At 36.8% G+C, this 12,416-nt stretch overlaps 1 protein-coding gene across 5 annotated transcripts in view; it reads left to right on the forward strand.

Annotated features, from left to right (window-relative positions):
• PLS1 (plastin 1) overlaps window positions 1–12,416 on the forward strand; it is a 39,851-nt gene that overhangs the window by 5,284 nt on the left and 22,151 nt on the right. For 3 of the 5 annotated variants that reach the window (XM_088170779.1, XM_088170781.1, XM_014877922.2), the window contains exon 2: window positions 11,462–11,569. In XM_088170779.1, coding sequence (XP_088026905.1) covers window positions 11,500–11,569 — 70 coding nt within the window. In that variant the 5' untranslated portion in view covers window positions 11,462–11,499. Of the gene's footprint in view, window positions 1–1,677; window positions 1,907–7,659; window positions 11,570–12,416 lie in introns of those variants that run through there. The other 2 variants (XM_088170782.1, XM_088170780.1) reach the window with 2 other exon arrangements.

Here is a 12,416-nt window from a genome sequence, read left to right on the forward strand (position 1 = left end):
TCTTAAAATGGCTAACACAAAACAAATGTAAATAGATTATATTTACGAATACTCAGTGTTTCAATAAAGAGGCTCATTACAAAGGTGATCCAGCTTACAGTATTTCCTGTGTTGTAAGTATTGTTCCTTATAGTTAGTACATGCTAGATAACTGTATAGTTGTATTTTTCTCACCTGAGGCGACTTTAGGTAATTAATTTTAAAGCAACAAACAATTTTTAAAACTAATTTTTTGTTTTGTAAAGGTTTTTATTAACCTAACATTATTTTATAAGATTAATTTGTTCATTATATTTATACAAAGGAAACAAAAATTCTAGTTAACAAAAATAATGAACACTTTTATGCATTGTTTTCCAGCAGGTGAATAAAATGTTATATTTACATTGTTTTAGTAGAAATGCCTGGATATATCTTTTGTTTAGACTTCTTTTTTTAATTTATGACTTTGTTGCATAATTGTAATATAGGATTTAAATGCTTAGGGATGTCTGCTCATGTTGAGAGCTCAAACTATCAAAAAAGATAAATTGTTTAAGCCCAAGATTTTGACAAGTTTATTTTTTTAAATTTTGATTTCTGATGTTTGCAAAAAAGATGGCAAAATTTTCACCAAAGCATCATAAATAGTTTTCATTAAAGAATATAAAGTTATCTCCTAATCATAGGAATCCTAAGGCTGAGATTTTGAATAATTTAGTTACAAAAATATTTGCTCAGGAATTTTATTCTTTTTCATCTACAAAATATGATTAAAAATGACAGTTGGCAATAATAACTGTAGATGCTTTATTCTGGCCTAATGATTAAGAACTACAGCACCAGCAAATGAGCTTCCTGTGTGCCCCAGATAGTCTTCTAGTTTAGAAGGTACAAACAATACTCCATTTAGCTTTAGTCACTCCGATTTACTAATGTGCTCCTTTTACCCTCAGCACTTGGGCAAACATGGCCTTAAAGCTATGAGCTGGCAAACAGGTGGCACTTGGGCATCTGTGGGCTCTGCAGAGACTGGATTTGAAATGTTGCCAGTTGCTTTTGCCATGTACTGTGTGGACCCTCCTTTTCCCTCTAGCTGGACCAATGAAAAAAGAAACCCAAAAATAACCTATGAATTTTCCATGACAGAAAATCCTGGCTTGCTTGCAGTATAGTAGCTGATCAGTCTAATCTAATAATCTTTTGAACCATGTGGAGCTGAAGAAGGCATTAGTGGGTGTCAGAGGGCCATACTGCCATCTGATAATTAATGAAAATGCAAAATATTCTGGCACCACACATCTATTCAGTACTATTTTATAACTACAATTAGTCAGAGTTTGAAGAATATGTGGCTGTAAATTCAACTGCTGAGGGCAGAATGGATGCATTTCTATTGTTACTCTTAATGATATTCACGTGATTAACTTCTAGGGTGACCTTAAAACTAAGTTCATTAGTAAGAGTTAGCCTGTGTGTCTCTGCTGGAGTTTTACTATTTGTAGCAAGCTGAGGTTTCCTACTTCAGCTACCAAAGAACAGGCAGAGGGCAGGATAAAGGCAGTTTTGTGGAGTGTTGCAGTTGTGCTGTTTTAACACCTTCCTCCTCTTCTGCCTCTTCTGCTATTTATTCACCGAGAGCTTTGTTCATAGTTCTGCTCTTTCAGTTCCGTGCTAACTAAATGTTATCTTCATGCTCAGAGGAGAGAAAAATGGTTCAGAATGTTCTAGTTGGCTTAAGAAAAACATGCTTTTCTGAAGTTATGAATGCCATAGAAGGCTGAAGCCTATTCCTCAGCAAAGAATAGGGAGTACAGTATGTCCTTCCCCTCAAGTGGCGCCGAACCTGGAAGAAACAGAGGCTTGGGACTGGTACTGACAGCCTTGCAAAAGATCAGTGACATTGTAACAGATTAAACAGTCGAAGGTGAGTACGCTTTGATTGGAGTAGACAGAATGCAAAATCCTGCAAAGTCTCAATAACTGTGAAGCTCATAACTTGTGAAATTCTAATTTGGCACAGTTTGTGGGGTTGAGAAAATACACAAGAATCTGTTTAATTCTAAAACAAACTTCAAATCTTTCCAGTTACTGGAAAGCAGGGCTTAAAAAGTTAATCTGGTAATAATGGGAAGTATTTGAAAACAGAAGACAGGTGTTATTCCATATTTCATAGTGGTTTTAGTTGCTTAGAGTCTGATTTGTGGGTTTTTTTGGAAAAGTTATTTTTGTAATCCAAACTATTGCTTCTCATTAGCTTTTCTGTTTAGTAATTAACTAGCAATGCTATCGTTTAATAATGAAGTAAAAGAATAATTAAAGCATAGACTCCAACCTATGAATTTTATTTGCAAGTACCCAAAAAAGTCCTACTGTCAAATGAGGTTCTGTTAATGCATAATGAGCTCTGAATATGAGTTTTTTTATTGATACAGGTAATTCAATAAGAATTGCAGAATGTTTTCCAACTGAAATGTCCTTTAAAAATAATGCAGCTTCTATTTGTCATTGTAGTTGCATGCTAACAAAAGCTACATGTTCCTAAACCTATACAGAGAAAGAAAGAGATTAAATGTCATTTGCTGGTGTGTCTTTTAACTCTCTTTTGCTGTTGTAAACTTGATAGGTAGTGTCAGTCTAGGCACAAAAGAGTGACTTGAGGATGGAGTTCCTGAATGAACTTGCTTTTAGTAGTGTAGCCTTTCCATTTATATTTCAGTGTAGTTTGCTCTAATGAAATGTCACAGAGACACCAAGTTTGGACTTAAAAAATAATTCTGTTCTTCAGAGCAGTTACTGGTAATTAAAGGGGTTTTAGAAGTAAACTGTTTCCTTGTTTCTCATAAAATTTTCTCTATTATTGGTACTCTTTCCTTCTAATGTATATTTGCATGCTAAAACTGCTATGATCCTTTGACCTTCGTAGGAATTAATTTTGCCACAACTTCTGTGTTTGGCTGCTGTAATTTTGGTTTAGCCTGTATTTTTTCCTTGCTTTTGGTCTCAGCATCTGAGGCAGCAGCTTCCAGTGTTAATTGGAAAGCATGATCCTTGCCAACTGTGACCCTCCAGAGACAGGACATTCTCCTGGTCACTTCATTCAGAAGTGATGCACAAGCAAAGATACTCACATGGGGACAAGGTCGGTGAGGCAAGGGAAGCCTTTGGAACAGGAAAAGCAGGAGAGGTGCTTGGTGGGAGCTTGAAGAAGTTCTCCAGGAAGGAAGGTCTAGCACATTTGTGTACAGGGAAACCAAATGATGAGTCAGCATGGGACATAGGTTTCAGTATAATAAACTGATTTTTGGAGAGTATCAAATGACCCATCCAGAAGGCAAATGATATTGATGGTGAGAATAGATAAGAATATGTCAGATAAATGAAACAATACATTATATTGATTGAACTTTTTCTGTTCAAGGCTCAGTCAAATGCTTCCTGGACCAGTATAAACATTTTGATGTTTACACATGTAAAGAAGTTTCTTCTACCAATTCACCTTAATTCTAACTGTTACTTCCTTGCTAATTAATTTGAATGTAGTTCTGCAGTCATGGATTGCTTAAATACATTGCCATGTGTGAAATGGAAAAGCCGTAGTTTTGCTTTCAGAATAGTGCCTTTAAATGTTTAATTTATGTTCAAAACTCCAGCTTCAGATTCTTGGATATAAAGATGAGGTGGTAAGGTTGGTTCACTTCTGTTAGCATTATTTTTGTGGGGTATAGTGGGCTGTTTAAGTAGTGTTCTTGAGCTGTCTAAGAAAAGCATGTTAATGACTAATGGGAATGAAGCTTTTCATTGGAAATACATGTCACTTTAATGGCAAATAGAAGTGGACCCGATAGTAACTATATATAGTAATATACCAGAAACACTGAGATGAAAATGGATCTCTCAAATGTAATCCACACAGCAGAAATGGGCAGCAAGTTTTATACCAGGACTTGTGAATTCCCTTTGTAAGCACTAGTTTTAACTGTGTCAGTAAAAGGTAAAAAATATTCTAGACTCTGGACAATAAGGTGGAAGCAAAGCAACACTAAAATGATTTACATTGGGAAGGTTAAAACCACACCCATAAAGGTCACATGTATCACAATCCTAGTGGTTTCTACAAATGTCCATTTTTCCAATAGGCTTGGAGAGACCTGTTATAGAATTTACTCAACAAATGGAAAGTCTTCTGTGTGTTCTTGTCTCTCAAGGGAATTCTTAGTCCCACTTTTGACACTGTTTTTGCCCATTGTTTCCTGTCTTTGTGTTGCAATTGTGTGTGATTAACAGCATGTAGATTTTATTGCTGGATGCAATACTTCCTTATTGGAAAATCAAAATATCAAAATGTCTATGACGTTCTGTGTAATGAACTATGGTACTGAGACTTTGAGTGTTTATACTAACACTTGTGTTTCTTTTCCATGGCAGCACCAAACAAGAACTGCTTCTATCTCTCTTAGAAGGAGAGTGCAATTGCATTACACTTACTTGTTTCCCAGGATTTTCATTACTTTATTTATGGCATGATTATTAGAGATTCTGAAAATCAGCAAATTCAGCTGACTCCAGTTGAAGCTGTTGGAATACAATTGAAAAACGTGTTCTTAATAACCATGGTACCTTTGCTGTGGTAATAAGGAAGATGTCCTGTGCCTGAATGCCAAAGTGACTAATCTCCCTTAGGCCAGCTGTAAGGCTTGATAGGATGTTCCAGAGTTGAACTGCTTTAAGTTGGCAGCACACCTTCCAAGCTTCTGATGTCATCCAGGCACTTAAACTTGTGTTTCCAAGCTGTCTGGCTACCAAGTCATAGGCTCAAACATCTTTAAAAAAACCCTAACAGAACCATAATTTTCTACTATAGAATGTAGTAGCTCTCTTCTTATTTATTCTATTTCATAAGCTGCTTTTATTCACAATGAATTCTGAAAACACTTTTTAGTGCAAACAGTCTTATTAGTGGATAATTGGTATGTTTATGTTAAAAATTAAGTCCTTTTGCATTCTTGATTAAATATTTGTGTTGTTGACGAATGAAAACCATGAAAGATGTTGAGATAGCATGAAAGGTAATTAAGATTTATGGCTAGAGTGTATTCAGGTTCTTCCTACGCTTCCATTTTCCTTATGTCAGTACTTCTGACATAATTTGGATACCATCTACATGCTGTTATTGAACTTTCAGCAAGCTAAAGGCTGTTCATAATAAAAGTAAGAGCAAGTGCCACTTCAGCAGATTCACTGTATCAAACTTTTACTTTGGATCAGTGTTTTTTGAATCTAACCATGTTAAAAATTCTGTAGGGAAACTTTATTTTTGTGTCACTTAATTTGCTGTTGTATTATGGCACACACTTCTTGTATTGTATACTTTGATCCTATACTCCATAATTTCTTGGAAAGGTAATATATTTAAATTACATAAAATATGAAGATTGTTAAGATATACTGAATCTTGACATTTCATCATGGAAAACATAAAGCTCGTCTCAAATGTAGAATGATTTTGTTTCACATTAAGGCGTACATTGTTTTTGTAGACAGTCTCATCTTGTGTTCTGAAAAACTGAAGTGTGTCTTATCAAGAGATCTGTAAGAAAAATCTTGTTTCTGTTTTTCTAATACTGATTTTCCTGGTATTTTCAAGTCCTAAAGAAAAGCTGCTTGTTGTGTGGAAACAGCTTTGTTTATGTATTTGCCTGGAAATAGTTTGCTATCAGGTAGGGAGTCCTGGACACGTTGCATTACAGAAATAAAAAATGTATCTCCTTTGCTGTTCTGTTACTTGCAGAAGTGATCTAACCATAACTAGTATTAAGAATGACAGTATTCATAAACTTCAGAAAATATAATGAGAATGTAGTGACTTGTGTGCACAGCTCTGCAGGGCTGGTAGTACTGACTTAATGTCACCTCAATGTCCCAGTTTCACAGAGAATGTTTTAGATTTGTTCTTGATGACAGTACTCACAGCTCTGTGCTGGAAGTAGGTGAAGCTTGTAGAAATCTTTAAAAAACCTAATTAACCAGAGCAGGATGGGTCACATGTGATCTGAGATAATCCATTTGGGTAAATTGAGCCCAAAACGTTGATGTAGCTAGCCTGTAAACAGGTTAGGTTTGCAGAACATTTCATGAAAGGTTCTTCCATGAACTCAGTGTGCAACAGCCCTTTTTCAAAATTACTTGCTTACAAGTGCATAGGTAAGGTTTCTGTTGATATATTTTATTTGGAGTGCTGAATGCAACAACACAAAGCACAGGCAGTTTGAGATCCTCCTGAATGATGCATGCAAAGGAAACTGCGTGAAACTGATACTGTTGATAAATTTGCATGGCTGTTCTGTACACTCAGCAGCCAAATGAAGCTGGAGGCATTTTGTTTGGATGGAAAGGTATCTTTATGAAGTAAGCTTTTATGTGCCTTATAAGACAGTTGCTCTTAATCCTGACCTGAGCCTATGAAATTGTTCTGTACTTATACCACAGTAAGTGAACTCGGAGCAGGCTCATGACCATTCTAATAATTAGATATCTCAGCTTGTTTTACTGCTTATTCATGAGTCATCCAGGTTTATCATAAAGGCATAGAGGAAATGTTGACTCTGTTACTGACCAGAGTTACTGTACTATGTTGAATAAATTCCTATGGAGTAATTAATTTCAGTGCACATCTACTCCTCCTTTCATGAGATATGTATTTTGTGGACACAAAATTTATCACTGTGGCTGTTTTGATAGCCTTCCTTTAGCAAAGGTCAGTGCATACAGTTTTGGGCAAAGTTAAAAATATTGCTTTTCCCTCTTAAATTGTACCTTGTTCACTATGTAATGCCATTCATAAAAGACTGAGGAAAATTCCATGGATTATTGATTTATATGTTGAATATTGGTTTATATATTTCTTCGTTGTTATTGTCTAACTTCTAGTAATTAAATACTTTTGATCATCATAAATATATTCAGTCATGTTTATAAGCCAGGCTGAGAAACATAATCTCTGAGTGTTCCAGGTTGTGAAGCTTCAGACTGGCTGTATCATATTGGAAGAACTGTGCTTTTCATAATCCTCTGCAAATAACTGTAATTGATACCATAATTATCCACTGTCTCTTCTTTCAAAAATTAGCCATGTGCTTGCAATGCCTTTATATATAGAGACATGCAGATATATGTATATAGCTAATTACTTTGAGCTTTTGGTGCTCTCCTGTTTTTATGATTGACTAGCACCCTCTTTGCTGCTAGATTTGGAGTGGATCTATTTATTTATCTTTATAAAGCCCAGTGCTCATCAGTCTACAAGTGTGTTAGATTAGTTATTTCTGAACTAATTAGAGAGCCACACCTGGGATACTGTGTCCAGTCTTGATTCCTGCCACAGAGAAAGTTGCTGACAGGCTGGAGGGGGTCCAGAGAAGGGCCACAAAGATTATCAGAGGACTGGAAGCTGCCGTAGGAGGAAAGACTGAGAAAACTGGGTTTGTTCGGTCTTGAGAAAAGAAGGTTTAGGGGAGACCTTATCACCATGTTTCGGTATTTAAAGTGTGGTTACTCCCTTTTAAAAGAAGTCACATTTAAAAGAGGAGGGGTGATATCTACAGGTTGCTCCCCGGGACATTCCAATTGGTCACAAGACAATTTTCCCAAAGAGCAACAGTCTATTGGAATAATCTTCCCAGGGTACTGGTGCATTCCCCACCATTGGACACGTCTAAGATTTGGCTGGGCAGGCTGCTGGCCCATGTTATCTAGAGAGTGCTTTTGCCAAGGAAGGTTGGACTGGCTGTTTCTTGTGATGCCTCCCAGCCTGGCAGTCTGTGATTCCATGACTGTGTTCTACAATCAAGGCTTCTTTCACCTGGGATACCATACAGTGCATTTCTTTCCTAATCATGTTTCCTGCAGCCTTACCAGTGATATGGGAAAGATAAGCTATCTTTCTGTATCCTTTACCAGGACAAACAGCAATAATAATAAAATTAGAAAGTCACTGAACTCTAATGATTATTCATTTTGTTATAAAGATTGAAATTTATCACAATAAGATAAAAACTTAATCTGTATTAAGAAAAAGTAATCTCCACTGCTGTTTTATTACAGACCACCAGTGCAACACCTAAAACAATTTGTCCTTTGACATTATTAAAGGATTGATTCAGTTCTTTTTTTCCCATTAAAATCTATGGTAGATTCAAAGCCAAATAAGAGAAGGAGAATTTTCATGTTTTGTAATTATAGATAGTGCATGGTAATAACCAGCTGGTTGTTGACATAAATGCACAACCTGTATATGCAAATGGTGCTCACTTGGCTGTAATTAGAGACAACAGCTTTAAGAATGATGCAGCAATAGGCAGTATTTGCAGCAGGGATGGAGGAGGTGTGTCCCTGATGCAGACAAAAAGAACAGCAACAAAAGAAAATAAGCTCTCGAGTCAGCATTCTGAACTCCATTGTCACTGCAGTAGCAGCTGCGTGTGGAAATGAGGCAAATAGAATTTGAAATGAAGAACTAGAAAAGAAATTACCACTTGCCTGCATGGATGGAGACAACTATTGGGCCTGATTGCCAATTAACTGCTCTATTTTTTTCTGACAGCTTTGACAACAGGTCAAAAATGTGGCAAGAGCTGCTCTTTGACCTACTCACTTCGTCCTTTGGTTGCTCAGCCACAGATACTCCTCTGCACACAAAGAAATGTCATGATGGTACCAACAGTAGTTTGTGTCTGCTGGAAATCATCCACATCCAACATAAGACAGAGTCCAGTGAATTGTCTTTAGACTGAAAAGGCCTTCCAGGCATAGAAAGCAGGCTGGGACTACATAAATATTGTCAGTTCATATCAAGCATATTTTCAAGGACTAAAAACAGGATCAAGGGTACTTCATCAGCACAAAAACTGTTTGTGCCTCCCCTGTCCTGGAGTGACAGGAAATGGTTTAATATAGGCAGAGACTAGAGAAAATTTAAATGTCATAGGAACACCCTCAGAGTGTAGAGAAATGTTCTCTGTAAATGAACATACCTTTCAACAGGTAGTCATAGTCCAAGACACAGGTACCTCTGGAGGCTAAATCTTGTCAAAATTGCCTGTGCCCTGAGTCATCTTGGATGGTGATGAGCCTGGGTGTGCAAGGTATTTATTACCTTAGATAGAAGGTCCCTGTTTGTGGACTGGAATTGTCTGGAAAGTCTGACTAGTTAAGGTGTTGTCTCTGAATGTTCAACCTCTGTCTCTCCTGAATGCCTGACCCATGATTGCAGCACTTCTGCCATCTAATTGACCAGATAATTTACCCTATAGGGATATAATAGGCTATTTAAGGCTGTCTCTTTGGAGCAGTTATTAGCTTTATTTGTCTGTTTCATTCAAGAACAGATGTTTCTACTATGTAACTGAAATAATCAACATCTTTGGAAATCAAAGATTGCTGTTTTATGGAATAGAATATGATGGAAAATCTGAATTATTAATCATAAAAGGGCAACAGCTAAGCTAATTGCATGCAACTTTGCAGAAACTGATAAGATCTGAGTCATGATAATGGTAAATAGTTAAAAACATTAATGGTGCCAGCAAAAATGCTGTTGTCTTTTATACTTGCTTAGCTAAATATTTCGTTTATGCTTTGTCATGCCATTTCTGTATTTCAGAGAAGTATCATCTGTTTGCTTTTTGGGTTTTGTTTTGGGTTGTGTTTGGGTTTTTTGGAGGTTTTTTTGGTGGTTTTTTTTTAGATTTGGAGCTCTTTACATTTCCTTGGTAATTTGCATTTAAATGGGTTTTTTTCTCACCAATTTCTTCACAGTTCATTATTTCTTTAATTGCCACATCAGTATTTGCACTTCCAGAAACACCTGTGTGAAGGGTTATTTTTTTCTGAATACATATTTTAATCTTTTTTTTCTTTTGAGTATGGAGACTGCTACATGCTGTTAGTAAGCTTAGCAAAATGAGTAAGAAGGATTTTAGTACTTAAATAAGATCTAGTGACATGAAGGAAAAAGACTTAACTTGCCACCCACACTCAAGGCTATATCCTGAGTGACCCACAGGAGCAGTCCCAGTGAAGACACAGAAAATACTAACCCAAGTAAAGTAGACAAGACCTATTTAAAACAACCCACTGCTTAAACAGCATCCTGGAAGAAAAAATTTCCACAAAAGCTGGGAAAAAAAGGTACAGTCTTTCCTAAGGGCATCCAGCATGATTTATGGTAAAACCAATTGTTGAAGTCAGGTTTCCTCTTCTAGAGTCTTGTCCAGTGGATATCACTCCTGTTCTGTTAGTATGCCTGATTTCTGGGGAAGAAGCAGCTACATATAGCAGATCTGAATATATTTATTGTGAGCTTGGTCATTCCAGGAATATATTTTTTCTTGCTGTAAAGCAAAAACACCAAACCAGGAGAAAAACAGGCAAATTTAGAACAACTTTGATGAAAATATTTATGTGAGGTGGATTTTTGCCACTTTTGGCTTATAAAGTGAAAGCAAAGATGAAACTTGGACGTTGAGGACAGGCACAGCCCCACCTGTAGCACCCTGTGCTCACTCTCTTTCTCCAGCCAGGTGCTGCTCAGAGCTTAGTGCAGGCAGGGTTGTGCTGCCCTGGGCTTGCCTTGTGTGTGCCAGGGGCACTGCACAGTGGGAAATGGCAAATGCAAATATAAACTTGTGTGTTGAGATAACTGCATGTGACGTCTTTACAAAGCTCACTTACTACCAATAAATCTGAATCATCCTGTTGTAGTAACGCTTTGATTACGGGCAAAATCTTTCATGGAAGTTTATCAACCCTTGTGAAGGTGCCTGCAGTTTTGTTCAGCTTTTCTAAGGAGGTCAGCAGAGAAAGATTCACACTGAGACTCCAATCTTTGCTCAGTGAAAGCCTTCATTCAGCTCTTTGACAGTGTTAGGAGACAACAGGGTGTCAGAAGAGTGGTAGAGTTGAGGAGGTGGTACCTCCTGGAGCAGTTGTGGAAAGGTTCCTCAGTGTTCATTGATGGATTGTAGGCAGGTACTTGGGAGTGTTCCACTGATATTTATGTTGTGTACATGTTGGAGTGCCCAGTGCTTTGCAGGATTAGATCCCAGCACTAACCACTGCCTGGCAATGACGCTGCATCTCACTTAGAAGTTACTGTTTCCAAAAATTGTTTGTTGAAGTTGAGGAGATTTTAATGCTGGAAAACCACTCAAGCAATGGAGGTAGATTGCTGGCCAATGCTTATTCTATGCAAATGAAAACATCAAATGTATGGAAACAGGTGCTGCTATTGTGAATTTTCACTGACTATTACAGTGAAAAGAATTGCTAGGTATTTGATGTACTTTGAAGCGTTGTTTATTATGTTTTAAGTGTGTCAGGCCTGGACATGTCATTCAGGTCTGGTACCTGGTGTTGAATAGATCAGTAACTTATTTGTGTCTGGAATTACAGCCTGCCTTATATCTTACCTGTTTATTATTAGGTATTAGCAATTGAGGACAACAGTTCTGCTGTCTGAAGATGGAGAACAACATAACTACTATATCTCGTGAAGAGCTTGAAGAGCTACGAGAAGCATTTGGCAAAATAGGTATGTTTTAAATAATGGAATCCTTATGATTTCCATTAACACTACAGAACTGTTTAGGATTTATGGAAGAAATCTTTATGGATCACTTGATTTTAATAGGGCTGTGTTTTCCCTCTGTACTGCCAGTAACATCTAAAAAAAAAAGTAAAAAAAATGTTTACATAGAGCCCCTTTCACTGAAACTACGTGTGTTAATTTCTTTCAACTTCAGCACTGAAAACAGATACATTTGCTTGTGGGGGTAGTAGATTTTTTTGTGCTATTGTATATGATACATAATGGGTCTCAAAATTCAGCTTTTTGAATTCCTTAATTCTGAAAAGCATTTTATTAAGCTTCAGGTGTTATATATTTTTATGTTAGATTACTGACACTTGGTTTTTGCTTTACTTGCATGCTTTGGTGAACTAATAATTTCATTTATTCAATCAGATTTCATGTTTTAAGTAAACTAAACTTGGAGATTTTTTGAACTTTTGTAACTAGCCAGTGTTAATAAATAACTGTACAGTTTTGTATGCTTGACAGGATGTTTACAAATTAATCAGAGCACACAGAAAGTATAAGAAATTATATAACAACTAACCATTTTTTCCAGATTGCACTGCTGTTATGAATGTTCATATCTGCTCTATTTCTTATTTACTGCGGTTCTCAGGGATGCTGTGTAACCGTGCAGCTCAGGAAATCAAACAGCCATGTTTGTAATCAGTCATGATGGAGGGAACAGGGTCATTTTAGGCAAGAGGTCTTAAATATTAGGAGTCTTTACTTGGTAAAGAAACTATTAGGAAGTTGTATGTTAGAGAATTGGAAGACCATGAGTAGTATGGAGAAGTGAAAAGGG

This window comes from Sturnus vulgaris, chromosome 10 (assembly GCF_052056855.1).
Source record: "Sturnus vulgaris isolate bStuVul1 chromosome 10, bStuVul1.hap1, whole genome shotgun sequence".
Lineage (NCBI taxonomy): Eukaryota > Metazoa > Chordata > Aves > Passeriformes > Sturnidae > Sturnus > Sturnus vulgaris.